This window comes from Poromitra crassiceps (assembly GCF_964638095.1).
Source record: "Poromitra crassiceps genome assembly, chromosome: 12".
Classification (NCBI taxonomy): domain Eukaryota; kingdom Metazoa; phylum Chordata; class Actinopteri; order Beryciformes; family Melamphaidae; genus Poromitra; species Poromitra crassiceps.
This window is the reverse complement of record NC_139632.1, coordinates 1,250,084-1,276,447: the sequence shown is the minus strand read 5'-3', so window position 1 is coordinate 1,276,447 and position 26,364 is coordinate 1,250,084. Positions and strand designations below refer to the sequence as shown.

Below are 26,364 nucleotides of genomic sequence, written 5' to 3'. Positions count from 1 at the left end.
CAGAATGCAATCCTTTGATCTGAAACACTATAATTCCATATCACTGACCTTCAGAAAGGCTCAACACAGTGGACAGAATGAAGTGTAAAAACACCTTACTGCGGCTAAATTATGACTCCTCCCCCTTTGTGGTTTATATAAGCAAATCATATGACTGATGATTTGGACATTTTTCCAGCCACCTTGTTGACCTGTGTTGTCCCCCTTTGTACATGAACGTGAGGGGAGGGGCTACAGCATTAGAAACGTTTTAAACTGCAAGGTTATTGGTTGCGATTGGAGGGATTTTTACACCCAATCACAATAAAAAAAATATATACACAGGCAAGGAATGATGCCACTGTAGTTGTTGTCTCGGCTGGTCTTGAAATAAAATCCCGAGTCCTGCTTGACCGAGACCGATGGAGGGCGAGTCCGAGACGAGACCATCAAAATGTGGTCTCGAGACCGGTCTCGAGTACTCCGACACTATTAGTCTTATCACATACCAACACGCTAGTCAAAATAGTTTGACCCAATTTATTAGCTTCCTTTGTAAAACATTGCAGAGAAGTTATTTCATTGTAGCAACACTCCATTTGATCTACAGTGTACATTTACAGGGGGTTATGAAATATAGTAGGTGGGTGGGACCGCTGCAACAGGATAGACTGAATTACCATTAAAGCAAATTGGTTAGGCCTCCCAGTCCCAACAGAGCGAAAAATCAACTGCACCGCACCAAATGAAACAGGTGCTGGGTGTTATTTGATTAAGAGTCTGAAAGGCCCAGGGGAAATCCTGTCTAGTTAAATATGGAAAATAAACAACATTCCAAGTAAAAAAAAAAAAAAAATCCTAATGGAAACATATGGGTACAAATTAAATAGGGCCTTAAAACAAACAAGTACAGCAATTTGACAATTTAAAACCACGTCTAACGTTATTCATATTTTTTCTTGTTTTTTCCCCCCTCCCATCATTTTCTTTACAAAAAAGGTATTTGTGACCGTTTCCCTACACATGCTCACTAGACGCTCTGTCCAACACGGAGATAAATGTGACTATCCCAAACAACATTTCTCTGTTGAGAGAATCTAAAATGCACAACACCTGTACACCCCAGTACACCATCTCCCTTCTGCAGTTAAGACTACAACTCACATTTTAACTGTAAGTGATCAGGCACAGACGTTTTGTGGCCTATGTTTAAAAAAACAAAACGAAAAAAAAAGGACAGTGGAAAGTTGCGGTTTGTTTCGGCCTCCGGGGACACTCAGTCGCTCATCTCCATGTCCTCCTGACAGTGATCGTCCCCGTTGAGTTTGGACTTCTTGGGCGTGTCTCTCTCAGCTCTCTCTGGGCTCTCTCTCGGGCCTTTGGGGGATGAGACCGAGTCCGAGTCGCTCCTCCTGTCCTCGTCTTCCTCCTCTCCCTCCTCTACTCTCTCCTTGGCGCTGTCGTATTCCTGCTCCTCCTCATCATAATCCCTGGTCACCTGTTGACGCAAAAAACAACAACCAGAGGTTGAGCTTCACACGTCTCCTTTAGAATCCAACATTTAAAAGCACTAAATCCTCTCCACTCCATCAATTTCCACACAACGACTGACAGAACTTCTAGGATCGCTAGCGGCACGGCTTAAACGTTCTTGTCTAACACTGAACATTAAGAAAACCGTGTCAATTTGTTTCTCGTCTAGGAGACGGTCCTCACTAGATCAAGTGAATGAAGTAAATAAGTTAGATCTAAAGGCACTGGTTGAAAAAAAGACGTAATATGCATGTAAATTCAAATAACAGAGTTGCCTGAGCAAAACACATAATTTCCCACATGCCTCATCATTATGAATGTAAACCTGCAACTTATACTGTATTTATTACAGGGTTCATACACACATTACAAAACTCTTTCAAGCACTATTTTTTTCATTTTCAAGGACTTCACGCAAATCAAATGATTGATTTTCAAATATAAATTTGGCACAAAAGGGGCATCAAATTTGCATTATATTACATTTTGTCTCTTGCGCTTCAACCCCTCCACATAGGGAGGTCGGTGCTCTCAGAAGAGGACAAAACACTGGAAAAGGTTCAATGGGCCACTTCAGTAAAGACTGAACCCAAAGAGAGGACTGGAGCACACAAAATCACTAGAAATTATTTAATAGGTACAAAGCACTGACGTTTCGACGCACACAGCGTCTTCTTCTGAGTCAAAACGATCTAGTGACTGAAGAAGACGCTGTGTGCGTTGAAACGTCAGTGCTTTGTACCTATTAAATAATTTCTAGTGATTTCGTGTGCTCCAGTCCTCTCTTTGGGTTCAGTCTTTACTCAAGTGGCCCATTGAACCTTTTCCAAGTTAATTCTACTATCAATCTTGTGAATGGGACGGGAACATATTTGTCTAAAGATTGCTTTGACTTTGAACAGATGCTCATACCTCAGTAAGCAACTTTTGTCTTTTTAATACCAACTTTGGTCAGAATATAAGACGTGACGTCACTGACAGACGGCGTGAAATTCAAGGAGTTTTATGCACCTTGTTTAAAAAAGGGGCTATTTTCAAGGTATTCCAGGACTTAAATTTTTTCTCTCAAAATCCAAGCACCTTGGCCGAACCCTGTAATTACCTCTGTCAACACAGTTGGAGGTTATGTTTTCGCCCCGATTGTCAGCAATATAGCAAATATAGCAAAGGGATATTGTTTTCTCAAGGCAGCGATATTACAATCAACCAGACAAGAACTTAACAGCGGCACAGAGATCTTAGGTTATTCACAGTCATGAAGGGCTTAAGTCTGGCTTAAGGGAGCGCTCAATTATCAGCGTTTTTGACACATTTCTAATTTATGGCCAGTCAGTTGCGTGACTTTCGATGAACTGCCAGTAAATATAATAAACCCCATCTCTCAGACATACAAACCTTGACATCTCCTTTCTCACTATCAGACTTGCGGTCCCGATCTCTCTCCTTGTCTCGGCTCTTCTTCTTCTTACTGGTGGAGCGCTCTCTCTCCTCCCTGCGCTCTCTGTCCCGCTCCTTTTCTTTCTCCTTCTCCCGCTCCTTCTCCTTCTTCTTCTCTTTCTTGTGGCTGTAAAGAACAAAACAGATGATCTTTACAAAACCACCGGATCTCCCACTCTGATATTATCCTCCAACATGAAGCAAAGAGGTGCTACACACCGTCTGGGCGATGGCGACCTGGAAAGCTTCCTCTTCGGAGTTGCGCTGCGGCTTCGCTTGCGTCTTCTGGGTCGAGCAATTAAGAGAAGCAAAAACACAATTGTTTACTCTGGTCATTGTTGTCTTAGTTCAAACAGAGGTGTGCCTGCATTTTCGCCATATATAAAAACACTGCTTTCAGGCCACTCACCGGCTGATGCTTCGAGACCTCCTGGCGCTACTGTAGCTCTTTGGGGGCGTCTTTGAGCGTTTCTTAGGCTTGTCGTCCTTCCTCCTGTCCCTGCATGAGGAAGACGAAGAAAACAATGCAATCAGAAGAGCCCTATTGGAATAGTTCATTAAAAGTTTGGATTACGCGAATGTTTCCATGGTTACCAAGCATAGAGCGTCTGGCATTTACGTGCCACGCTTGCATAACACAACAGGGTGTTTTGCACCACAGTTTGTTTAAATAAAAACATTTTGCTATGTGTTGTCGACCCCACAGATCTAAGCAGGTACGCAGGCGGAGTGTGTGTGTGAGAGAGATAGAACAGATCTAAGCAGGTACGCAGGCGGAGTGTGTGCGTGTGAGAGATAGAACGAACAAACTAACATCACCGACCGAGTGCCGAGTTAATGACATTTGAACTCTAGACCCCAAATATAAGACAATGCCCCTTTTTCAGACAGATTTCTGGGGGTGGGGGGGGCTCTCTTATATTCTGACCAATATGTATTTAGCCAAAGTGTGGAAGCCATCTTGTTCTTAACTCATTCACCGCCAAAGACGTCTTTGACGTGTTATCAGGAATAGCCCTCCCCGCCGATGACATGTTTTTGTTTTTATTAGTGCAGCGCGTAGTTCAAAGACTTCCCCAGCCTGTGACATGTTATCAGGTCCCTAGCCTCAAAGATAAGCCGACCACACGACAACACGTTATCAAACACATACCGCAGCTGTTGTTTTGAAATGGAAGAGGAGGAGAAAACGGAGAAACGCTGCCTGTTGCATAGAGGAGAAACGCCATTGAAACGCCCCTCGGCGCGCTGCGCGGGTCGCCTTACTGCAGGGCGAACCTGGATTGAGTTGTTCGCGGTAGTCAAACCAACATGATCGATCCGGTTCCAGCGCCTGGTCCCAAAGCCAAGCCGACCCCGTTCCTGTGTCGCAGCATTCGTCCCAGCCCGAACGAGAGGAGGAAAACGATGCAGAGGCAGAGGAGGCTAGATGCTGATCTCAGACCAGTTTGGTGTTCCCCTCCTATGCTAATTTTGCGGGGCAATCAATAGTGTTCCCTGGGAAGGAGGTGGGATCCAGCAGCAGCTGTGGACAGAACTCTCTCTCTCTCTGTGTGTGTGTGTGTGTGTGTGTGTGTGTGTCTGTCTGTCTGTGTGTCTGTCTGCACACTCACTCACACTGAGTAAACTGTATTGTTGAATGTAAAAAAAGCACTTCATGTATATATACAGTATATATATATTTTTTTTGTCATTTGTGTCATAACGAATAATATTTACATGTCTGATGTCAATACAGTTCAAAATAAAAGAATTGAGAGCGAGTTCTGCCTGTCCTTTACAAAAATGGCCTTTTCTCCTGTTTGTCTTCTCAGAGAGACCTTTTTGGTGAAAACAGGGTGTATATAAATGGCTATAAGTAGAGTACAGAACATGCTAAAAGCTCACTTTTTTTCCCCTGGTGAACCCAGAGACGTACATCTTCATTTTGAGGTATTGCAAATCACTTTGGTGCTAATAGATAATTTACTGTGGGTCTTGAAAGATGACCAACAATTATGAAAATCTTTGGCCTGTGCTAAATATTGGCAGTCCTAAACTGGCCATGAATGAGTTAAGGACGACAGAGGAGACACTGACTTAGATCTACTGCGGCGATTTCTGAATGCAGAGTTAGACCTCCTCCTCCCCCGCGGGCTCTTGGACGACCTCCTCCTGTTTCTGGAGTGGGACCTCCGTCGAGACCTGCTCTCCGATCGCCTGCAGCAAAGGTGACAACGATTTCACAATATAAGAGAGAGCAAAAACCAGGACGTGTCGCACAGACTCACCTGTGTTTGTTTCATTGCGTTGACAGAGCAGAAACCAGGACTTCTCACACAGACTCACCTGTGTTTGGAGCGAGACCTGGACCTCCTGCGTCGGGAGCGAGAGCGGGAGCGGGAATGTTTACGCTTGTCGTCCTTCTTATCTGCAGAGACGAGGAGAAAACAAAAGCATGAGCTGATGAGAAGATTGACCAGCGAGTGGGATCAGATCGCCCACATGACAAGTGTTCTAGAGCCGACCAGTGTCGGGGGGTAACGAGTTACTGTAATCACATTACATTTGTCAGTAACGAGTGGTGGAAGGCATTATGCCAAACTATAGTCCACGGACCCGATCGCATAGTGGGGGAGACAAAAAGAGACGGGACTCACTTCCTGGTTCGATAGCTGCAGAAATGAGTGACTGGGCTTCTCGAACTCTCTTCATGGCTTCCTCAATCTCCTTATTCTCTGCCTTCATCCCCATGCCCATGCCCATCCCCATCCCCATCCCCGGGTTCAAGTTCAGTCCCACTGCCATGGGGTTCATTCTGCAGAGGAAGCAATGAAATGGATTATTCTCTTCAAAAGACTTAATTGAGGCCTGTTGCACTGAAAACATGGGACGAGGAGGTTATTAGTTTCTTACTTGGGGTCCATGGACTGCATGAGCTTCAGGAAGTCAGCAGAAAGAGCCTGAAGAAGAGAATTGGGATATTATTATCAATTGTGATTATTATTATCAATTGCAGTGATTATGAAGGCAACTCTTCAAAGCCTAACCTGGGGGTTCATGTTGGCTCCAGCCATTCCCATGGCAGCCATCTGCTCCATGCTAGGACCCATGCCTCCAAACGGTGTCCCTCCCATCTGGAACATTTGATACTGACACTTAACACACAGACCAGAGCCCGACCGATACGGGATTTTTGAGGCCGATGCCGATATTGGGGAGTAAAAAAATTCCAATCTCGATATATCGGCCGATATTCTTATATTATATTATACACATTATATTACACCATTTATTTTGCAATGATCCCTCAAATGATCCTCAAACACTTGACAAAGATATGACTTGACATGACTTGAGGTATGTAATGTAGGCAGGATAAACTTTATTGTCCAAACTAACATCAATGCAATGAAACGATAAACATCACTGGGAATTTAATAATGATAAATACCGTAACTAGAAATACAAAAGCACAAATAGAAGATATGACTTGAGTTAAGAAAAAGGATCAAATATTCACAACATGCTGTCTAGAACTTAAAAAAAAATCTAAATTTGGACTTAATTCTGGCTGCATTGAAAATTAAACCCATTTCCTAACATGCCCCTCTCCCTTCTAAGTCCCATGGATTTGATAGAAATTTCAAGTACCGTATTAATTACACCCAACCTTTAATAATATAAATTAAAGTTTGCTTTACAATGCATGCATCACAGACAATTAGATGAAAAATCAACCGAGTGATTTTGGCAATAAAATTGATTTTTCTCAACCCAGGCTTAGATTTAGTAAGAATAACCTTTATATAGGAATAATAGGATGACAAAATTCATACACTTTTTGGACATTTTTCCAAGATACTTCAAGCTATGCCAAAGCCAGACCCAAAATACCTGTCCAGCGTCCGCAGAGATCATAAGCACAAAACATAGGCTTTTCAGACACTCACCTGTGCCAGAGGGTTGGGTGTTGGGAGAAGGCCTCCCCCAGGCAAAACTCCGGCCACCGCATTGGCTGGAGCTAACAGCGACAGAGCTTTAGACTCATCAGGAATAACTCCTGGAGAGAAACAAGAGCGTTTCAGTGCACGCTCCCAGCCAACATCCACTACACTCAGACAGGACTCACAGACAAGCCACCTCAGTCTAACTACTCTTCCCACCAGAGAGATACAGTATGTAGCTAAAAACAACAAAACACATTCCACTTGTTTGTCTCGTCTGTAAATGTTGATCCCTTTGACCTTTTTTTTTTTTATTTCTTTTTTTCTCTCTCAAAAACTTTGTAGGATTAGCAGCTATATGATTTCAAAAGTCACAATACACACTGTGGTCAACACTGCCAAGATGTTATCACCTGTACTTGTTTTTTAAGTCATGAACCAAACGTAAGCAAGCACAGCCGGTTGTCCAGTGGGATGTGCTCTCAACTTTCATTAGATGTTTTATGAACAAGCGACTCGCGCCGGCTGCTTCGCTATAAAGCACACAAAAAACATCGAGATACAGAGAACAAAGTTCATGATTTGGGTGTAGACAATTAGGGCACAATGAATCACTTATGGTGCATAAACTTATCATTACCAATACCAAAACCATTATTACCAATACTACCAAAAACAGAAAAGGTTCAAGTCATATTCCCTTTTCTGGGCTTTTGCTGGTGGCTAATTTGAACGTTGAGGTTAAATTGCACTGAACAGGCTCTATCTAGTAAGGGCTTATTTGCCAGCAAAAGCCCTGATAGGATCATAAACAATGTGCCCAAATGCTGAAGAGAAACAAAACACAGAACAGTCCAATTAAATGGAAAATCTTATGAGATTGGTGATCCATGGGTGTGCAATCTGAAAACAGGCTATTATCAATACCAATTTAAACAAGAGAGAGACAGACAGACACACACGCACACACACACACACACACACACACACGACAGAAAGGACACTTGAGAAACTGCAGAAGACATGGTGGCATTTTCTGCAGGGCCTGGTATATATGCAGGGCCTGGTATATAGGGCTGGCTGAACCAGGAAAAACAACTGTAAAACACAACGACAAAAGAAACACCACCGTTAAAGTTGAGATTCACTCAAACCCTTTCAGAGTCATGTGTGGAGGGAGGGGGGGTCAATAAACATCAAGCAGAGGTTTAAGACTACTTTGACCTCCAGTAGGTTAGTGCAAAATTGGTAAAAATAGATGCACAATGTAGAATAATCATATCAGAATTTGGCACATGAAGCAAGGTAAAAGCCAAAGGCAGTGCTTATAATGAATAAGCCAAATTATTACAACCTTCCAGAGAGCATCTGCTGGAAATGACTCAGTGTTGATAAGGATACAGAACTTCCAAATCCATTGTAGCATGCATGAGTTAATCTACCTCGCATGCTTTGTGTTTTGGTGCATGCCCAACTGATTAAAACAAATTCAATTTAGAAAAATATTTTCAAATCCCTTCATTTTCAGATGTGAGGGATGTTGATTGCCCTGTTTAGAGTTGTGTGGCTTTTTTTTTTTTTTTTTTTTATGAAAAGATGCCTTCAACAACAAAGAAAAGAATACAGTTAATATTTTTACTGGAGAACAAGAGTGAGAAGGGTCTGGCGAGCCTGGTGCCATTAACTGTTCTAAGCTCCTGATGGCAGCAGATGACCACTTTCAGCCAGCAAGGAAGGGGCTCTCTGCAAATGACTTGTCCACTATGAAAACCACAACACAAATAACAGAGAGAGAAGTTTACAAAAAAGGCTCGATTGTAAGACATGGGCACACATGTAACACTTCCCTTTTACAAAACTGCCAAGCAATGAAAAAGCTTAAGCTAACTTTGCTTGGTCACATTTTTGTTTCGTTTTTACAATGGCGCAGATAGTGTTTGCAATTCCATCAAAATACACTTAAGAAAATGGGTGTTGTATATGTTCCTAGATAGTCAGGTGAGTGAGTGTGTTGTATGTTCCTAGATAGTCAGGTGAGTGAGACGAGAAGAAAAGAAGCACCCACCTTCAGCGAATGGGACAACGATCAAGGCTCTGTCCACGAAGACGGTGTTTGTCAGGTGCTGGGACACTCCCACCGACTCAGACTCATGGAACTTTACAAAACAGACACGTGAAGTCACAGGCAAGGGAGAGTCACTGGAAGAAAATACAAATATGTTGTGCAAAGAATACAAACAAGGACACCCAACATGCCTTCTTCAAACAGAGTTCAAACGATGAAAGTTTTCAAGTCGCTGGGGGGATGCATCCTCTACTCAGTCTAACATGGTTTAAGCCTGAAGTAACATTAAACCCCAACCCATCCTTGCTGCATTTGTGTATTGCCGGAGGTGACAAGTGGCAAACGCGACCTACATGCGTTCGAGCTTCAGGGCTTCAAGTTGCAAAAGCATGGAGACCAATAGCATCGGCTATTAGACAGCTAACAACAGTAAAGTTTAATTGTATGGGTTTAACCAACTATTGTTATGCTGATTGGTCTGAAAGCTTACTATTATTGAAAAGAAAGCACAAATTGGGCAAAAATGTGTTTTAAATTCATACAATCGTGGGTGGCCATGTTGAAATGACGTCAAATGACGTGGTGGGAGCAACTAGGGGTTGAGAAATCATACAAGAGTTTGCGACTTAGGAACTCCGAGTTAATGTGGCGTTTTATTTTTGCTAGTAGTAAGTGGCAATTTGCGTCCCCCTCCGAGTTCTAAATGAACGCAGCATCAGCACTCTGACAATAATTTCAGGGTCACGCGAATATTGTCGAGGCACTAAGACTTTGACCTTCATCCTGTTGGCTGCTTGCAATGTGGGTGAACTTGGAATTTAGGAGGCTTAGCTGCTATTCATACTGTTACGTTGATATTGGAGGATATATGAGCCTCAGCTAAAATACCTTCAATCTAAAATGTAAATAGAATTGGAATCGTTCTAGTGGTGTCCTCCCATCTACCTCCCGACAAAATGCAGTCTCCCATTTCCTACCTGCAGAGTAGCCAGTTGTATTTGGACAGGGGGGAAACAAAGCAGAGAACAGTCTTAATTATCCCCTGATGTAACTAACTAATGTCAACAACATTGAAGCACAATTGGAATTAACTGTTGCAGTTTAGCTCAGTAGTGCCCAAGTGGGATCCCCAGGGGGTTGAGGGGGGGGGGGGAGTGACACAATGACGTTGATGAATTCCACCACTTTTTCTATGTAATAAACGTCAGCATCCGTGCAGAAAGATGAATGTGAATGTACTAACGTTAGCTATGGTGCTTTAACAATATATTGAATTATCCGCCCTTGTTATCTCTCGGGCTTCTACAGTGGTTATGGATGTTCGTGTCCTAGATTAGCCCTCGTATTGTCCTCGGGACAATTTGACCCGAAATGACGCGTTCCCATCAGAAATCTGGTTTTCTTCCATCAAATTGTCCCAAAATCACATGGGTGGTTCAATACTATGCCCTTCACAAATACAATTCATTTGAACTCATTTCATTGAATTTTAGGGTGTTTTATTCAAAATAGTTCCTCCTGTTGTCCTCCCGGGTCAAATTGACCCGGTCTGGTTTGACCGTTTATAAGCACCATGAAGTATAATTTTTCACACAATTCTGTGTTGTACCTTGTTAGCAACTCCATTCCAAAGTAAACCATTGCCACCATTTGTATGCTTTCTATTGGAATTCATGGTCAATAGAGCTCACTTACACCAAAGTATACCTTTTTGTGCGATTTCAATAATATACCAATGGAAACATGGAACCGATGCCCCAAACATGGAAATTATGCCATCAAAATGACGTCAGTTTTGTAATAACCAGTCAAATCTTAAAACTGGAAGCTTTGCCTACAAACCCCCCCCCCCCCAAGAGAAAGTAATAAAATGCATGTGTTTTGTAAAAATAAAAAGTAGCTGGAGGTCCAAAAATAGCACTTTTGGGGCCTTTTGGGGTTTGTTTTTTTGTTTAAATTTGACACTGCACAAAAATTCTAAAATCTATCAAAACTCAATATTGGTGCTAATCTTTTACATAGACCACAATGTGAGAATCGCACCCAGAAACAAAAATCACTTTGCATGATGTGATTTTGAGGACAATACGAGGGTTATAGAACATCTAGTTTAGTTAGCTATGGTAGCTAGCTGCTATGTTAGCTTCTGCCATCCATCCCCCAAGGCGCGGGGCGGCCAAACACAAGGCCAGCTCGCCGCTACAGGCCTCAGTACACAACAGCAAGAGAAAGAGAAACCATTCCCCTCATTCAATGTCCAAAATACTCACTCGGGTGGAAACAATTTGAGCTCTTCTATATTTCCGAGGAATCCAAACAGGGCGAACATCTGTTCGGACGTGGTGCTCGGAGAGACGTTTGTCACCTGAACGACGTTCGTGTTGGAATTCATTTTCGCGAGTCGTTAGCAGGCTAGCTCGCGTGTTGCTAGGGACGTTAGCTTGATTTGAGCACAGAAAAGTCAAGCTAGGTTAACGTATACAATACTTAAGTATTTGTAACGTCTTCAAAATACAATTAAACATCAGGCAAATACAAAAACGAACATATTTCGTGTAAATACAAGGCGGCTAACATTAGCAACAAACCATTCTACAGACGACTACCATGCGCTAGCACGGAGCAACAATGCCGTTGTTGTCGACAATGTCGTGAGAAGTGGCGTTGCGTTCAAGTACTCCTCGTAAAGCTCAACTTTCGACGTGGTAAATGCGACTTTGGATTCACGTGCTTTTGGAGTAATAGCAAATTAATTCTGAATCATCGCCCAAACGTAGTTTACGGGAAATAGTGTTATTTAGAAAATTATGCAAGCAGCTCAGCGATCCAAAGCTCAGAGAACCAAGGTGTACAGTGCTAGTGAAATGTTTTGTGGTGCAGGAGTACACCTGAGAAATCTGACCTACAAGTTTATCTGTCATCTTAATGTGTCTCAGAACCAGAACTTGATTATCATGCTGCTGTCTCAACCTGGTCTCAGTGCTATTAAGTACCAGTCCAGCATTTGGGCACATTGGTACAACTCTTAATGTAATGTATTGGGGTATGTACATGTCATGATTTGATGTAGCCTATTGTCTGTTTTTATACTGGACCTTGTGTCTGTTAATAAAGTGATGATGATGATGATGGTGATGATGATGATGATGATGATGATGATGATGATGATGATCCTTTACCCCACAGATGCAGAACGAAGAGGAGAAACTGCGCATCAGGAAGGAAGAAAATACATACACTAAGTACTCGCATGGCATGGAATGTCAATAACAATAAGATATAATAAGATGCTTCTGACATAACTTGTAGACACGTCTCCCATAGTCTCCTGTGTACTGTCCTCCGCCCGCTAAACGTCGTATAGTCGCATACCTGCAAAAATCCCACTTTCGCAGCTATTGATTGGCGTGTGGTTAATTACAACATTTCCGATAGCACTAAAGGCAGCATGACAATCGGAATACGGCTGAACCAAAAGTGGGTGTGGCTAATGTGTCAACATTATTTTCTTATCTTTATACTCAAACTAAATGCATATTCAAACCAAGTAATAGCTGTAAACTATATAACTGTCTAAATTGATGTAAGCAGTTGTAAACAGTCATACGGCCCTCGTAGATTTGGGTTGAACAAACTGGGTGGGCAGGACAGTCAGGACAGGGGGAGGGCAAGTCAGCGACGCACATAAGCGCATTGCTGTTGCTTGTTGTAATTAGCATCGTAGCTAGCCAGCATTTCAACACCCGACAGCGTTGCTATCGTTAACGATATAATATAGCTTTGCAGTGTGGTGGTTTCTTATGCGGGTTAACCTGACTTTGTGCTCGGTAACGACAGCGACCAGCATGCATTGTAAGACATTACTGGCAAAACGTGTTTCTTCAACTCAGGAATGATCCCAAAGCTGCAAGCTGTCAAGATGAAACTGCTGCAGACGGTTTGAAACAGGTGAGTATGTTTTCTGGGCATGATGGCAATAATCACTTAGAATTGACGGATTTGATTAGCAAGCGCATACGTGCACGGGTCGGCTGACGTTACTACATCATTTAGCCAAACACCGTATGAAGGAACTGTGTGTGTATGTTATGTATGGAGTATGTTGTTGTCTGGGCTGTCAGCCAGCCAGCCAGCCGTGGCGCGAAATGACAACCCTGCCTGCCTGCAGCAGTGCTCTGGTAAATACATACAAAACCTAGAGTCATTGTTATTCATTTTGATTCAAGTTAAAGTCCAAATCTACACCTCTTCCATAGGCTTGGACTAAATCTAACTGGCAACAAGGCTCTTTAAATTGCAAAGTCTTCCCTCGTTTTATCTGGATTTAGAGTGCCTTAGTTTGGCTACTTTTTTCTCAGTGGGGGGTTTCAATCGTTGAGCTAGTATAGTATCTCAGTTTTACATGGGATTCCTGCTCCATACATTTAAGGACTATTGTTTCTTCTGTCTGTCCGACCACTCCTCTTCCCTCTAGGCTTGAACTGAAAATGGCTATTCTTTCTCATACAGGAAAAGGTCTGTCCCTGTTGATAAGACTGAGGCTTCCCTTTGGAAAAATGACAGTGAACTAGAAGGACACAAGATGGTGGCTTCATTTCCCTCCCCTGTCCCGTGACAGCCAGAGGACTGCATGATTGCACGGCGGTTGGGCGATATGGGCATCCTGAGAGCGGTAGCCGGCGCCATGGGGAGGATCAGCACATTCAGGTCCTATCAGTTCATCCTGCTCCTGGCCGCAGCGTTGGCCGTCGTAGCTTTCTACTACTTTGGCTCAGAGAATCAGAATTTCTCCAGCACCACCAAGCGCATCAAGCACACGCAGGCCAGCCACAACGCCAACCGAAACGACGCCGACCTGTCTTTGGACACCAGGCTGCCACGCCCGGATGGCTCTGAAGAGGTAGGGAGTAGGGATGTTAATGATTTATCGTCAAAATCGATTAATTGCCGTTAAGAATTTGATTGATCAAACATTATGTTAACCGATTAATCGACATTGTAGGCTACACCGTCATAGATCTACAGAGTCATTTCTCAGATGGACCAATCACCAGTTACCTACTAGCCAACAGCAGTATGCAGCATGTCATTGGGGTTCTCAAGTGGGCACCTTCCTTCACCGATGTTTCGTTAAATTAGGCCCACGACACCTCGAGAAGGCTTAACGGTGTAATCCAGCATCCTGGAAACACCCCCCTCCATGCTACCACCGCACAACTCCATTTGACCTCACCATCTAATGCCTTCAATCAACCTAGCCTTAGCCTTATCCTAGCCTTTCACCTAGAATTAGCCTAGCTATCCCAGGTTGGTTCCGTGTGACATTCTTAACTACACCACCAGTACCACTGTCAATGATTCAGCCCTGTTGATGCTGTCAATCATGACCAGCAGCAATAGAAATCAATCAACTCCACACAAGGCCTCTTACCTTAGCGTGCTCCCCAGCTAGCATGTTTCCTCCTTTAACCACCACAGCCATTCACTTGCTCGTTCTGCTGCCTGAGACATGTTCCTAACTGCAAGTTTCAAGCTCCGTCCCGAATGCCCAACTCCGTTAGTAGAGTGGACTTTGCCACAATACCACGGCAGCCAACTTCTACAGGCCGCACTTAGGTCCTCCATCCTCGCTGCTCTGCCTCTGCTGCCATATCAGCATAGCTAGCTTTGTTGCGCTCATTAGCCTCCTAACATTGTAATTTGAAATGTAACGTTGAAATACAGCACGTCTACAAGCACAATGACAGCTAATGCAGGAAGGTTGGTTGGTTGATGAACTTGTTGAGTAGGCCTAAAGACGGGTGTAAAAACCTGCATTTTGTATATTCTATTTTCTATGACAAAAAGCAGTTTATTTTTAATATACGGCAATGATTAATTGATCGTTAACATGACAAATTAATTGATTAAGGAAACTGATTCAAATTTGCATCCCTAGGTAGGAGGCGAGGAGCGAGACGTAGGAGGAGAGAGCGAAGACAGTAGGTTGAGGAGAGCGGACAGCGAGGCTTTGGGCGACCAGCAGCACTACCACGCACTCATGATGTTCACCAAGGTGGACAAGAGCCGCAGCCTGCAGGAGAAGTTCAGGGTGGCCATGCTGTCCATGGTCAAACATGGCTGCTTCCTGGAGGGAGAGGTGCTCGTTCTTCACTTTGTGAGCGACCAGGCCAGCCAAGAACTGGGAGGGAGGATGCTACTTGAGTTCCTCCTGGACGCAACATTTAAGTATGAGGTAAGTAGGGTATGCTCACTGTACAACATATGTCAGTTAGGGATGGGAATCTTCATCACTGATACACATCTCACTGGCTGCATTGCCAAAGATTCGATACATTAACCCATTGATACCTGATGCAGCATTTGCGTGTATATCCCTCATTTGTGTGCGTATCCCTTTAAGGCCGCGAACCGCGTTAACGGGACTTAAACGGGTCTTAAAGGGATACGCACACAAATGCTGCATCAGGTATCAATGGTTTAAAGATGCATATGAAGCAACTTGCGATATGATACAACTCACCCCTATTGCGATGCAGTGCGGTTCGACATGATTTGATTCAACACAATTCAGTGTTCACGATACAGTGCAATACGATGCGCTCAATGCGATGCAGAATGATGCTGTGCTGCTACAAAAGTTTGTTTTTGATTTCTTAGGCAGCAAATCATGAATTAACTAAAAGTGAGCCATTTTAACTTTACATTTTGTTTCTCTAGTACTGCAACTCAGTAAGCGCCTCATTTATGCTTTTTTTCTTTAAAGGCATATAGGGCCTCTACTCATGAATTTTACCGATGTGAAGATGTTAGAAAAGACGTTTAGAATTTCTGCTTCGATACCGATACCTAGGAAAATATCGATACTCGATACCATTTTCAATACCACGCGGGGGGGTGACAACACATCATGAGGCATAAAAAATAAACAAAGACAGATGCACGCTTCTCCATAATCTAGACCTGATAAAACGCATTAAAAACTTTGACCGTACACAGCAGATTACACCTGCTCTAGTCATCAGCCTATCAGAACACAGCAGATTGCACCTGCTCTAGTCATCTAGCCTAGGTAACTAGTCATCAGCCTATCAGAACACTTTGAGCTTGTTGAAGCAACAGATACCCACCAATGACAGGGAGGGAGAAATCAGTAGTATGTTTGATTTTTCATTTCAAGAGAAATCACTGCTCATGTTGATACTGTTGCAAATTAGTATTGTATCAGTTAATTTTTTTTTAGTATTGATACTTATCGATGCTATCGATACCTGTTACAAATGAGTATTCTATCCGTTTCAAATTTTTAGTATTGCTTTTTTCGATACTTTTGACAACCCTAATTGGGGGGTAAATAGAATTTTCGAGGCAGTACTGGGATGTTTCAGTGACCCCCCTAGCCTACTGGTTTATTGATGTCGTGCTGATGATTTAGGACTCGGAATTAAACACTCCAGACCAGTGGCGGCTGGTGAGCTTGGCAATAGGGGAGGACCTTCGGTCGCCGCCGGAAAAAATGTGGGCGTTTTTTTTTTCTTCTCTTTTGCAGTTTGAAGACAGATTTTAACAACATACCGTACAAACAAAACAAAACAAACAAGCTCAGACACAGCTGGAAAACAAAGCAAAGCATAGTATTGATTGACAATTATAATATGGTGCTACCACCCATATAAGGGTGCTTACATGCTTATAAAAGCATATGGGTTCCCATACAAGGGGCCAAGACAAACCAGCTGAGCAAGTCACCCACTGCCCCTAACCTCATCAAGGTAGGCCAGAAACGGGTCCCAAATATGTCACCCCTATACCCTAATGTAATCTCAATAGCAGCACCAGTCTCCTTCAAGGAAACAAGATCAATAGAAATCATTAGGCTACAGACCGCTTTATAGATCCACACTGTTACAGCAGGCAACATCAAACTTAATTTTAGTTTAATTCAATCACACAAATTACACCACGCACCCCCATATAGATAAGATTTTGTTCCAGGGTCCCCCATCTGATAAGAGTTTTGCTTTTAGATGTTTTATCACAGACATATGAAACCTATGACCAAAATAGTCACACATTCTGTGATTGTGTTACTTATGGATGGAATTATAGTGAACATAGATTAATCCCCCCTTTTTGCTGGGGACCCCACTTTGAAAACCACTAGCTTAGGCTACAACTGTTGCAAGAAGGTGAATTTTCACACATTTTCAATGCAGATTGAGGACAAATAAGATGGATTGTCATCTGGTGCATTTTAACGTTAGGCGCACCCAGGAGAAAGAGAGTTGAAGTGGGAATAATTTCTGGCTGAGCAATGTAATGCACCTCAAAATAAAGTAAGATATTTAGGCTACAGTTAGTCTGTCAGTAAAAGGTTTGATGGATGAACAAATCAATCAAAAACACTTCACTACTTCCAACATAGGCTACAAGTTTCGTTTCATTCCATTGCATGTTTCGTTCCGCGTTTCGTTCCATGTTTCGTTCCGCACTGGCAAATTCAGTAAAAAAATGTGCGAGTTTAAGATTGCCATTTTATTAGGAAATGGCGGGCTATTCAGCATAAAACAATATAATACGAAAAAGTAGCACTGCTTGGTGGACGCCGAATTTAGTAGAAGACCCGGATAACTCGAACTTAATTGACTTACTTGCATATCCATGCTGTCTGTAGCCGGTGCGAGTGCAGCCGATGAGGTTAAATTATCCCAGTGTTTGCTTCTGAGCCTCCGTGAGCCTCCGTGTACCACGCTGCCCTCTCTAAACTCGCGTAATACAATGCAACGACTGTCTGGCTTGTGAGCTAACTTACTGCTTGATAATATAAAACATAGGAAAAGAGAAAGGGGAAAATATAGGTGCTACTGTCTGTAAATCTATCTATTAGCCTGTCGGGTCTTCATTTCCTCCATTTCCAATGGAGCGGATTCAACAAGATTTTCAGACGTATTCAGCATTGGACAATACAATGTCAATCTTAGCAATCTATCCAATCAACAACCAATTAGGTTTCACCTGGTTTCACCAGGCTAAGGGCGTGTTCCGCTCCAGCTCAATTTGATTGGTTGGAAAACACATCACTCTCACGTGTTCTCTGTGAATTGCAAGTGTTTTTCAACCAATTATATTTTTTCATTAGATAAATTACCAAATAAATAAACGCCCACAGGGCAAATGTTTTTTTACCTACCTACCCCAGGCTGGGGCCAGGGCCAGAGTGACTCCTGTCTGCATGGAGCTCTCCTTTCCATCAGTGCCCTACAGGTCACTGTTGTTGAAGCATTTTAAGAATATAATGAATGAAAAAATGAGCGTCTGCACATAAGAAAAAACAAATTTGATTGATATTTTATTATAAAAAAAATAAAAAAATGGAAAAAAAATATATATACCGTATATATATATATATATATATATATATATATATATATATATATATATATTAGGGGTGCACCGATCACGTTTTTTGCCACCGATCACCGATTGCCGATCACCTATGAGAAATATCTGCCCAACCGATCATCGACCGATCACCGATTACCGATTACCGATATATTTATTTATTTTGTAAGCAGCTATAGCAGTCTATTATAGAACAGTTTCCATTTTACATATAAAATGCGGCTTATATAACGGTGCGGCTTATCTATGGATTTTTACAGCTAACGGCCACTAGGGGACCTCCTAAATCTATGGATTTTGGTACGAGAGGCAGAACGAGAGCAAGACAGACATTACGAGAGCGAGACCCTGATTGGATGATGTTGCAAAAAATGTGCCTCGTGACCTGCTTGGAGCACTGTGCCACTACGCTCTATCAGCCACTACTGTAAAACACCCTCCCTCCTCTCACTAGAGCAGGGCTACCCGGCCCGTCGGACTCGGAACCCGAACCCGGCCCGGACAGAATTATTGAAGTCGCGTTCGGGCTCGGGCCGGGCTCGGTCACGTAATCAGTCACTTGTTTTTGCCTTCAAATAAAATCTATCATCAGCTCCTGAGCTAATTTACTACGTTAATGAAAGCACCTGAAGGCATCGAATGAAACACGCCCAGACATGCACTCTGCTGCTCTGCCCGGAGTCAGCTGCGTGTAGGCTCATCAGCGCTGGTGTCGCAGACACCGTGCAGTACTTCTTTCAGCGATGTGGGACTGTGTGGGCAGTGCACGGCACGCACGAATTAGGCTGTTTGGTGCTTTGCTTTGTACATTACGTATTAATCATTGACTGCTTTGAATTACGAGGACTGATTTTGGTTTGGGATTATATAGGGCTGTTTATAGGCTGGACAGACTCATTGAATTATGCGCTCGCTGCGCTCCGAGGGGGAAAAAAAAATCAGGGAGGGGGTTCGGGCCGGGCTCGGACAGATTATCAATTGACACCTGTCGGGCCGGGCCGGGCTCGGCTAATAATGTGACGGGCTCGGTCGGGTTCGGTAAGGAAAATTCAGCCCGAGCCCAGCTCTACCTCTCACCCTCCCTCGCTCCGGGGGAAAAATGAGCCAGAAGCACAGTCTGAATGAAATTGAATGTAACGTTCCCAATTCTATGTATTACATTCTAAAAACTTAACGGCAACATTTTGGAAGGCTAAGCCACACAACTAGCTCGTTGTAATCTAATATCATGCTTCAAAAGATGGAGAACTGGCTGTGTTACGACGATGAGGATGCAAAACATGTAATTTGCATGTTTCGTTCCACCCATGTTTCGTCCGCGCTGCCAAATTCAATGGAATGAAACGAATCTTGTAGCCTATGTTGGACGTAGTGAAGTGTTTTTGATTGATTTGTTCATCGGACTCAAAACGGTCTCCGCTGATAAGACACGGAGATCTCTGTTACAGGCAGGCGCTACGCCTCCTCCTGACCAGTTCTAAACATTAAAACACCTGCGGCTTATAGTCCAGAGCGGCTTATATATGTAACAATCATTCAATTTAGCTGCTGCGGCTTATATTCAGGTGCGCCTTATAGTACGGAAAGTACGGCTGACGAAAGCAAAGCGTGTGCTTTGCAACACAATGATATAAACGTTAGAGCACAATATGAAAGTTAAACGATGGACATTGAAGACATGAAAATGGGCTGCCTCATGTTTCTCACGTGCAGCATGATCGGCTATGCGATCGGCGACAATAAAGAAATATCTGCAGCAGCAGATTTTGAGGTCAAAATCGGCCGATACAGATTGCGTGCCGATCGATCGGTGCACCCCTAATATATATATATATATTTTTATATAAAATCCCCAATCTAATAGAGGAGGACCATCCTCCTATGCCTCACTGGAAAAACCTCCTCTGCTCCAGACTCTAACCTCAGGAACACAAGTTTCCTTTTGGACAAATGCACTGGCTGCAGAGTGCACAAAAGCATAATATGTTTGCCATATGTTTTTTAAACACACGGGGGCAGTGTTGGCCTGCCAAACTACCCTCACTGTTGTTGAAGATATCCTGTTTCGCTCTCTTGTTTGATGCATGCCCTGCCCCTGCCCCCCTCTTCTTTTGTACGCCTCACAGAGCACAAGATAACAAACTTGTTTACAACTCGCTTCCCAAATCCTCCCTCGCCTTCCAACCCTTTCCCCCCAGGAACATCTCATCATCATCTTCATCATCTGGCTGATCCTCTGCCTGCTTTGGATTAACTAGACTAGAGCCTTGCTCAGCTTAGCATCTAGGCACTTTTGAGCCAGAGGGTCAGATTACTCCCTGTTTATATCACCCTCCCCACTTTACAACTAGGCCTGCGATATGGACCAAAAATCTAAAGATTTTAGTGTTGATACACAATATAATATCTCAATATTTTCTATGAAGTGGGCTAAATGTTCAGTTCTAACTTGGTGCTTTCACAAAATATTTACGCTATGAGATTTTTTGTTGATACATAATCATCAGTGGTGTGGATATAATGACCAAGTGGCTAAAGGCAAATAATAGAACAGCTAGAACAGTCTGTTATGTTCAGAGAATGACATCACTTTACTGTAACGCAGCCTTTAAAGACCGGGAAAATACTAGCCCCTTTCGGACTCTTCCGGGTATGATGTCATCGTCACGTGATCGTCTATCCTACAAGAGTCCCTTATCCGTGCATAGACTTGCCTGCGACTCTCGCTCTCAAGCTGTCTAAATCAGCGATACGATAAGTGTCACAGAAACGTTTCAAAGCCACCTACTAGAGCAGAAGGGTTCATTGCTTCTTGACGGAGGGGTCCGAATTCTGTGCTGGTGATATTATTTTTTCCGGGTTAGAGCTCCCAGCGCTCAACAGCGCCACTCCGGTCGAAAACTCAGTAAAAAATAATCTCACCAGCACAGAATCCGGATGAAAAGAGACATTTATGAGCAGCGTCGAGCTTTCTGACCCCGACGTCGAGAAGCTATGAACCATTCTGCTCAAGTATGTGTCTTTGAAATGTTTCTGTGACACTTGTAAATACGTGCGTATCGCTGATTTAGACAACTTAAGAGCGAGAGTCGCAGGGAAGTCTTATGTATGGATAAGGGACTGTTAGACGGCAGATGATGAAATCATAATGTGGACAAACAGTTACGAAAGGAGCTAGGAAATGACTAGACTTATGCCATATCATGAGATTACAATAACCATAAGAGGATATCTAGTCTTGTATCACGATAACTGTAGAAAAGGGCCCATAATGGCCCACCGTCAGGCCTGTTCTAGGGGCACTCGATGCCCACCAGCCGGCGCGCCACGACGTAATGATGATGACATCATCAACGATGACAATGATGTCATAGCATAGAGTTCACCTGTGAGGTCATCGGCGATGTCAGACATAAGACCGATGATGTCATAGCTCCCTCGAACGTTGTGACATCACCAATGACGTGATGTCATACACCAAAACGCGGGCATATAAACAAGGTGTTCTGTGACGCTATGCTTGATCCTTCGAGATTCCTTCGACTTCCATACTTCTTCAGGTATTCTTACCCCTTCATAATGTCAACCATTAGCACAACCAATTCCGGACCCGAACTGAACCCCTGCTGTCTTACAACCAGCCAGGCCCTGGTGACCGACTGCCTTACACCCAGACAGGTCAACAGTGGTAATTCAACCGCGTCCCAGGACCGACATGTCGGTCCCTATCTCCATCTCCGTGATTCTGATCGATCACAGCCCGTGAGCCCTCATCTAAGATCCAGCACACTTCACGAGGCAAGCCCAGAAGCTTTGCCCCCAGCAAGCCAACAAGCTTCCCTACAATAACGATATAATATGGATTATGGATACATTGCCCTGCCCAGCCCTATTTCCAACTCAAAGCCTGCTCAAAAGCTATGGTGTGATTTTATGGGGATCTGTACCAAACCAAGATGTTTTGGATGTGATGTGTAGGTCAGGACATCTCTGCAGCATGACAATATTTCACTTAAAATGGTATTTTGACACACGTTTCACCTTTAACAAATATTGCATATTGCGATTTTGATTCAATTGTGATTGATGACAGTGCAGACTGGCATTGGGGAAACTGTGCTCTGTGCTCTCACACTTTGCTGCCTTATCAAAGTTCCGTGCTGCACACACTGGGACAGCCTGTACTGTAGTTGCAGGATTAGATACCCCCAGTGACTTCCTGTGCCTGCCAGCCCATGTTCTTCTCATCTCCGCCGTGTCGTTCCACACCACTGGTTCCTCTGCTTTGGAGATGATGAAGCATGAAATCATCTGCTGCCACCATTTGAGACCAGCGCAACCACTGTCTCTGCTGTGCTGACATCATGCACGTAACAGACACACACTGACGCACACACACACACACACACTGTGCTGACATCATGCACATAACAGACACACACTGACGCATGCACACACACACACACACACACACACACACACACACACACACAATCCAAATGGGGTGGGAACTCCCCGAGGCGAGGGTTGACTCGGGCAGCATGTTGACATCCTCGTCCGCTCATCTCTGCCCGCGTTCATGTTCATGATTCATCTCCGGGGAGAAGGACCACAAGATGGTGATGATGCAATACTGTGGATCTCCACGCCTTCCCAACAGTGACGGGTTCAATGTGAAGCAAACAGCTTGTAGAGTCACACAGTGCCCAAGGGCCATCATCCATGCTCCTTACTGCTGACCATCACGCACACATCTCCAGTGACACGATGACACACTGGAGCCTTTCTGCATTCAAGCTCTGATTTGATGATGATGATTTCCACATGGTCCCCAAATAGCATTAAGCTTTGCCCACGGCCCCCTTATTGTAAGATGTCCTTAACAATCCATTGACAATAATATTGCAAATGTCAAAAATCAAACTTCTGAATATATTTCCGTACTTGTATTAGTGTAATAGCCTAATAATTACATTTGTATCTCAAATCTTTTCTCATTTCTTCATATTCAATATTTCTGTTTTCCATTATAAACGTGTTCAGAACTTCAGACTGTTAGCCACACCAGGGCATATCTCTGGAGCACAGCGACAGCAACGTTGTGGTGTGAGCTGGTGTTAAAGTCAACAGTGACGATGAATGCGATGACGTTTTGACTGGCAGCCAATTAGAAAGACGGGCATGGCAAATACCATGTTTCTGTGGAAGGATAGGATTCAATTATATTTGTTAATGCTACGGTACATGTAGCCTAATTATAGAATACTATATATATATATAATATATATATATATATACACACACACACACATACTGTCAATTATATATATAATATATACATACCGTCAATTATATATATATATATATATATACTGTATATATATATATATATACTGTATATATACGGTATATACTGTATATATATATATACTGTATATATATATATATTGTATATATATATATATAGTATATTTAAAATACTATATATATACACAATTATACAGTGTGTGTGTGTGTATATATATATATATATATATATATATATATACTGTGTATACGGTATATATATATACTGTATAGGGATGTCAACGGTTAACCGTTAATCGATTAACCGTCGCTAACGTCGTTGTTCGGTTATTGCTGTCAGTCTATCAGTTAATATTATTATTATTATTATTATTTTTTTGTCTATTTACTCAATGAGCTCATGCCCAAACAAGGCGTGTCTATTTAGATGCTGAAATGTTAATGCTTTTTGTGTTAGTTATGCCTTTATTTTTTGTTGGCTTTGCTGAAATGTATAAGTTTATTGCCACATTTTGATCAGGTAATCATTCCAAAATCATTCTGGCTCTTATATGGATGACAATTTGTCAAAAAAAAAAAAAAATATTAAAAAATTATGAATTAACCGATAGGTTAATCGATTATTAGCGTCGGTTAATCGAAAGTGAAATTAACCGAAAATTGACATCCCTAATACTGTATAATATATTTATTATACTGTATTAGCAAACATTGAATCCTTTCCTTCCACATAGAAATGTTATTTGGAAGAGAGGAAAATGTATTTGCTGAGACCCCACTAGTGGCCCCCACCTTGAAAACCACTGATTTAGGCTATTGGGATTTAAGCAGTGTGCTCAGAAATGATTCCTCATTTGAAAAGCTGAACACACTTGGGGAGACTTATTGACAAAGACATATTTTATGATGGTCCTCTTGTGTGAAAGATGGTTAAACAATACTTTCCACCACTGACCAGGATGCGTTGCATATTCAAGTTGTCCTTCCGTGGTTTGATGACGTAGAGGGATGACCGTTCATGACCCGTGTCCCTCTCTCTCTCTCTCACACACACACACACGCACGTGCGCGCACACACACACACACATACATCCCATACATCCCCTATTCAGTAGCTAGATGGTGGCAGAAGAGTTCAAAAGGAAACTTTGCTCCATATGGGCTTCCCTTCAACAAGCAGATCAACAACGCTATAGCAGCTTCTCAGCTCAGCTGTGTGCAGCTCCATAAGGGCCTTCCCTCTTCCCTCTATTAAAAAAGGTTAAATAAAATAAAATCTATTTCATTTCCTAGCTTAGTTTAAGCCAGTGGTTTCCAAACCGGGATACTTGAGAGAAAGGGGAAAATGGAAAAAATGTAAGAACATACCATGAAAATAAATGAAACGTTAAAATGGATCCGCTCAGGGGGGCACTAATTGCAACTTCACCCCATTTCTTATTTTGTAATGTCATATTCTTCAAACGGTGTGTTATCATTCATTCATTGCAACATACTAGGGCTGTGAATCTTCACTGGCCTCACGATTCGGTTCGATTACTATTCAGAGGGCTACGATTCGATTCGATTACGATTATCGATGCATCTTAAATCGATGCATCACTTTTTTCCGCAATACATGATTTATTTTTTCTCACTTTCTTTTTTCTCACTGTGTGGCTACTTTTAAAATAAAAGTGCATTTGGAATTGCATTGTATTATGATCCATAATTAAAATAAACAACTGCATGTACTTCCATTATATTTTATTTGATTATTATTATTATTATTATTTATTTTATTTTTTTATAATCGATTTTTGACATTTGTGACTCGATGCAGAATCGTGCACGTCCGCATCGCGATGCATCTTATAATCGATTATTTTTGACACCCCTACAACATACTGTATGCTATAGTTTGTTCTTGCAGTTCTCTAAATGTTGTAGTCGGGGAAAGGGGGTACTTGGATTCAGAAATGAGGGGAAGGGAGTACTGAAGCCAAACCAGTTTGAGATCCATTGGTTTAGACCAGTGGATCTCAACCTTTTTGAGGCGCGACCCCCCACTCCCACCGCTGCCCAACTGAACGGCACACACTGATTTCACTCACTCACTGAAAGAAATCTCTTTGATACAGTTGATAGTTTATATAGCTTTATAATACAGTAAATCATTGGTATGGGAGATTTAATCATGATGGGAGAAACACTTTTTTTTTGACAATCATCCCGCGACCCCCCAAAATAATCTCGCGACCCCCCCAAGGGGTCCTGACCCCCAGGTTTAGAACCACTGGTTAAGGCTATGTACACAACTCCAGTTAATAATGACTTGGCCAGCTTTATTCCTCCTACTGAGAGAAGGGTTCTTGTCAGAGCACAGTTGTGAATTTGGCTCTTCTTGGTCGGGAATCGCCATGTGCAAACGCCTTTTCTCCGATTGAAAATCCAATGACGGACGCTGATTGGCTAACGCTGTTGTCAGTCATCCACAGAAACAGCTGTGGCCAAAGCTAACGTGTCCTATAATGTGGATTCTGGTGATAGGTTGATGTTGCCGCACGGACCGGTTTATGTGACGGACATGTAACTTCCTGGTCAGACGTAAAGTAAAGAGTAAAGGACGTTACTGATATTCTGCTCTCCGTCTCGTCGTCATGTGATCTTAGAGGCATAAAAATTACACAACAAATCGTAGCTAGCTAATGCTAGCCAGCTTCTCCACGTTAAGCA

The 26,364-nt window shown here is 42.7% G+C and overlaps 2 protein-coding genes across 5 annotated transcripts in view; one reads left to right on the top strand and one right to left on the bottom strand.

Annotated features, from left to right (window-relative positions):
* Positions 1 to 520: 520 nt before the first annotated feature.
* On the bottom strand, positions 521 to 11,548 carry LOC310786575 (uncharacterized protein). 4 transcript variants are annotated; one of them, XM_083647798.1, is made up of 13 exons: positions 11,211 to 11,347; positions 9,829 to 9,917; positions 7,289 to 9,074; positions 6,882 to 6,991; positions 5,979 to 6,065; positions 5,845 to 5,891; positions 5,589 to 5,746; positions 5,278 to 5,359; positions 5,029 to 5,148; positions 3,359 to 3,448; positions 3,169 to 3,234; positions 2,908 to 3,076; positions 521 to 1,477 (listed from the first exon to the last, which is right to left on the bottom strand). In XM_083647798.1, the coding sequence occupies exons 5-13, from the start codon at positions 6,063 to 6,065 to the stop codon at positions 1,256 to 1,258; spliced, it is 1,041 nt and encodes a 346-aa protein (XP_083503924.1). In that variant the 5' UTR covers positions 6,882 to 6,991; positions 7,289 to 9,074; positions 9,829 to 9,917; positions 11,211 to 11,347; the 3' UTR covers positions 521 to 1,255. The 4 variants fall into 4 exon arrangements, with proteins under 4 accessions (XP_083503924.1, XP_083503925.1, XP_083503926.1 ...); XM_083647799.1 differs by having other exon boundaries at positions 6,882 to 8,636; positions 8,941 to 9,074; XM_083647800.1 differs by having other exon boundaries at positions 6,882 to 7,408; positions 8,941 to 9,074.
* A 1,200-nt stretch (positions 11,549 to 12,748) lies between these two features.
* Positions 12,749 to 26,364, top strand: part of xxylt1 (xyloside xylosyltransferase 1) — a 73,209-nt gene continuing 59,593 nt past the window's right edge. Inside the window, exons 1-3 of the mRNA XM_083647702.1 lie at positions 12,749 to 12,888; positions 13,450 to 13,840; positions 14,879 to 15,175. Coding sequence (XP_083503828.1) covers positions 13,571 to 13,840; positions 14,879 to 15,175 — 567 coding nt within the window. The 5' untranslated portion in view covers positions 12,749 to 12,888; positions 13,450 to 13,570. The remainder of the gene's footprint in view (positions 12,889 to 13,449; positions 13,841 to 14,878; positions 15,176 to 26,364) is intronic.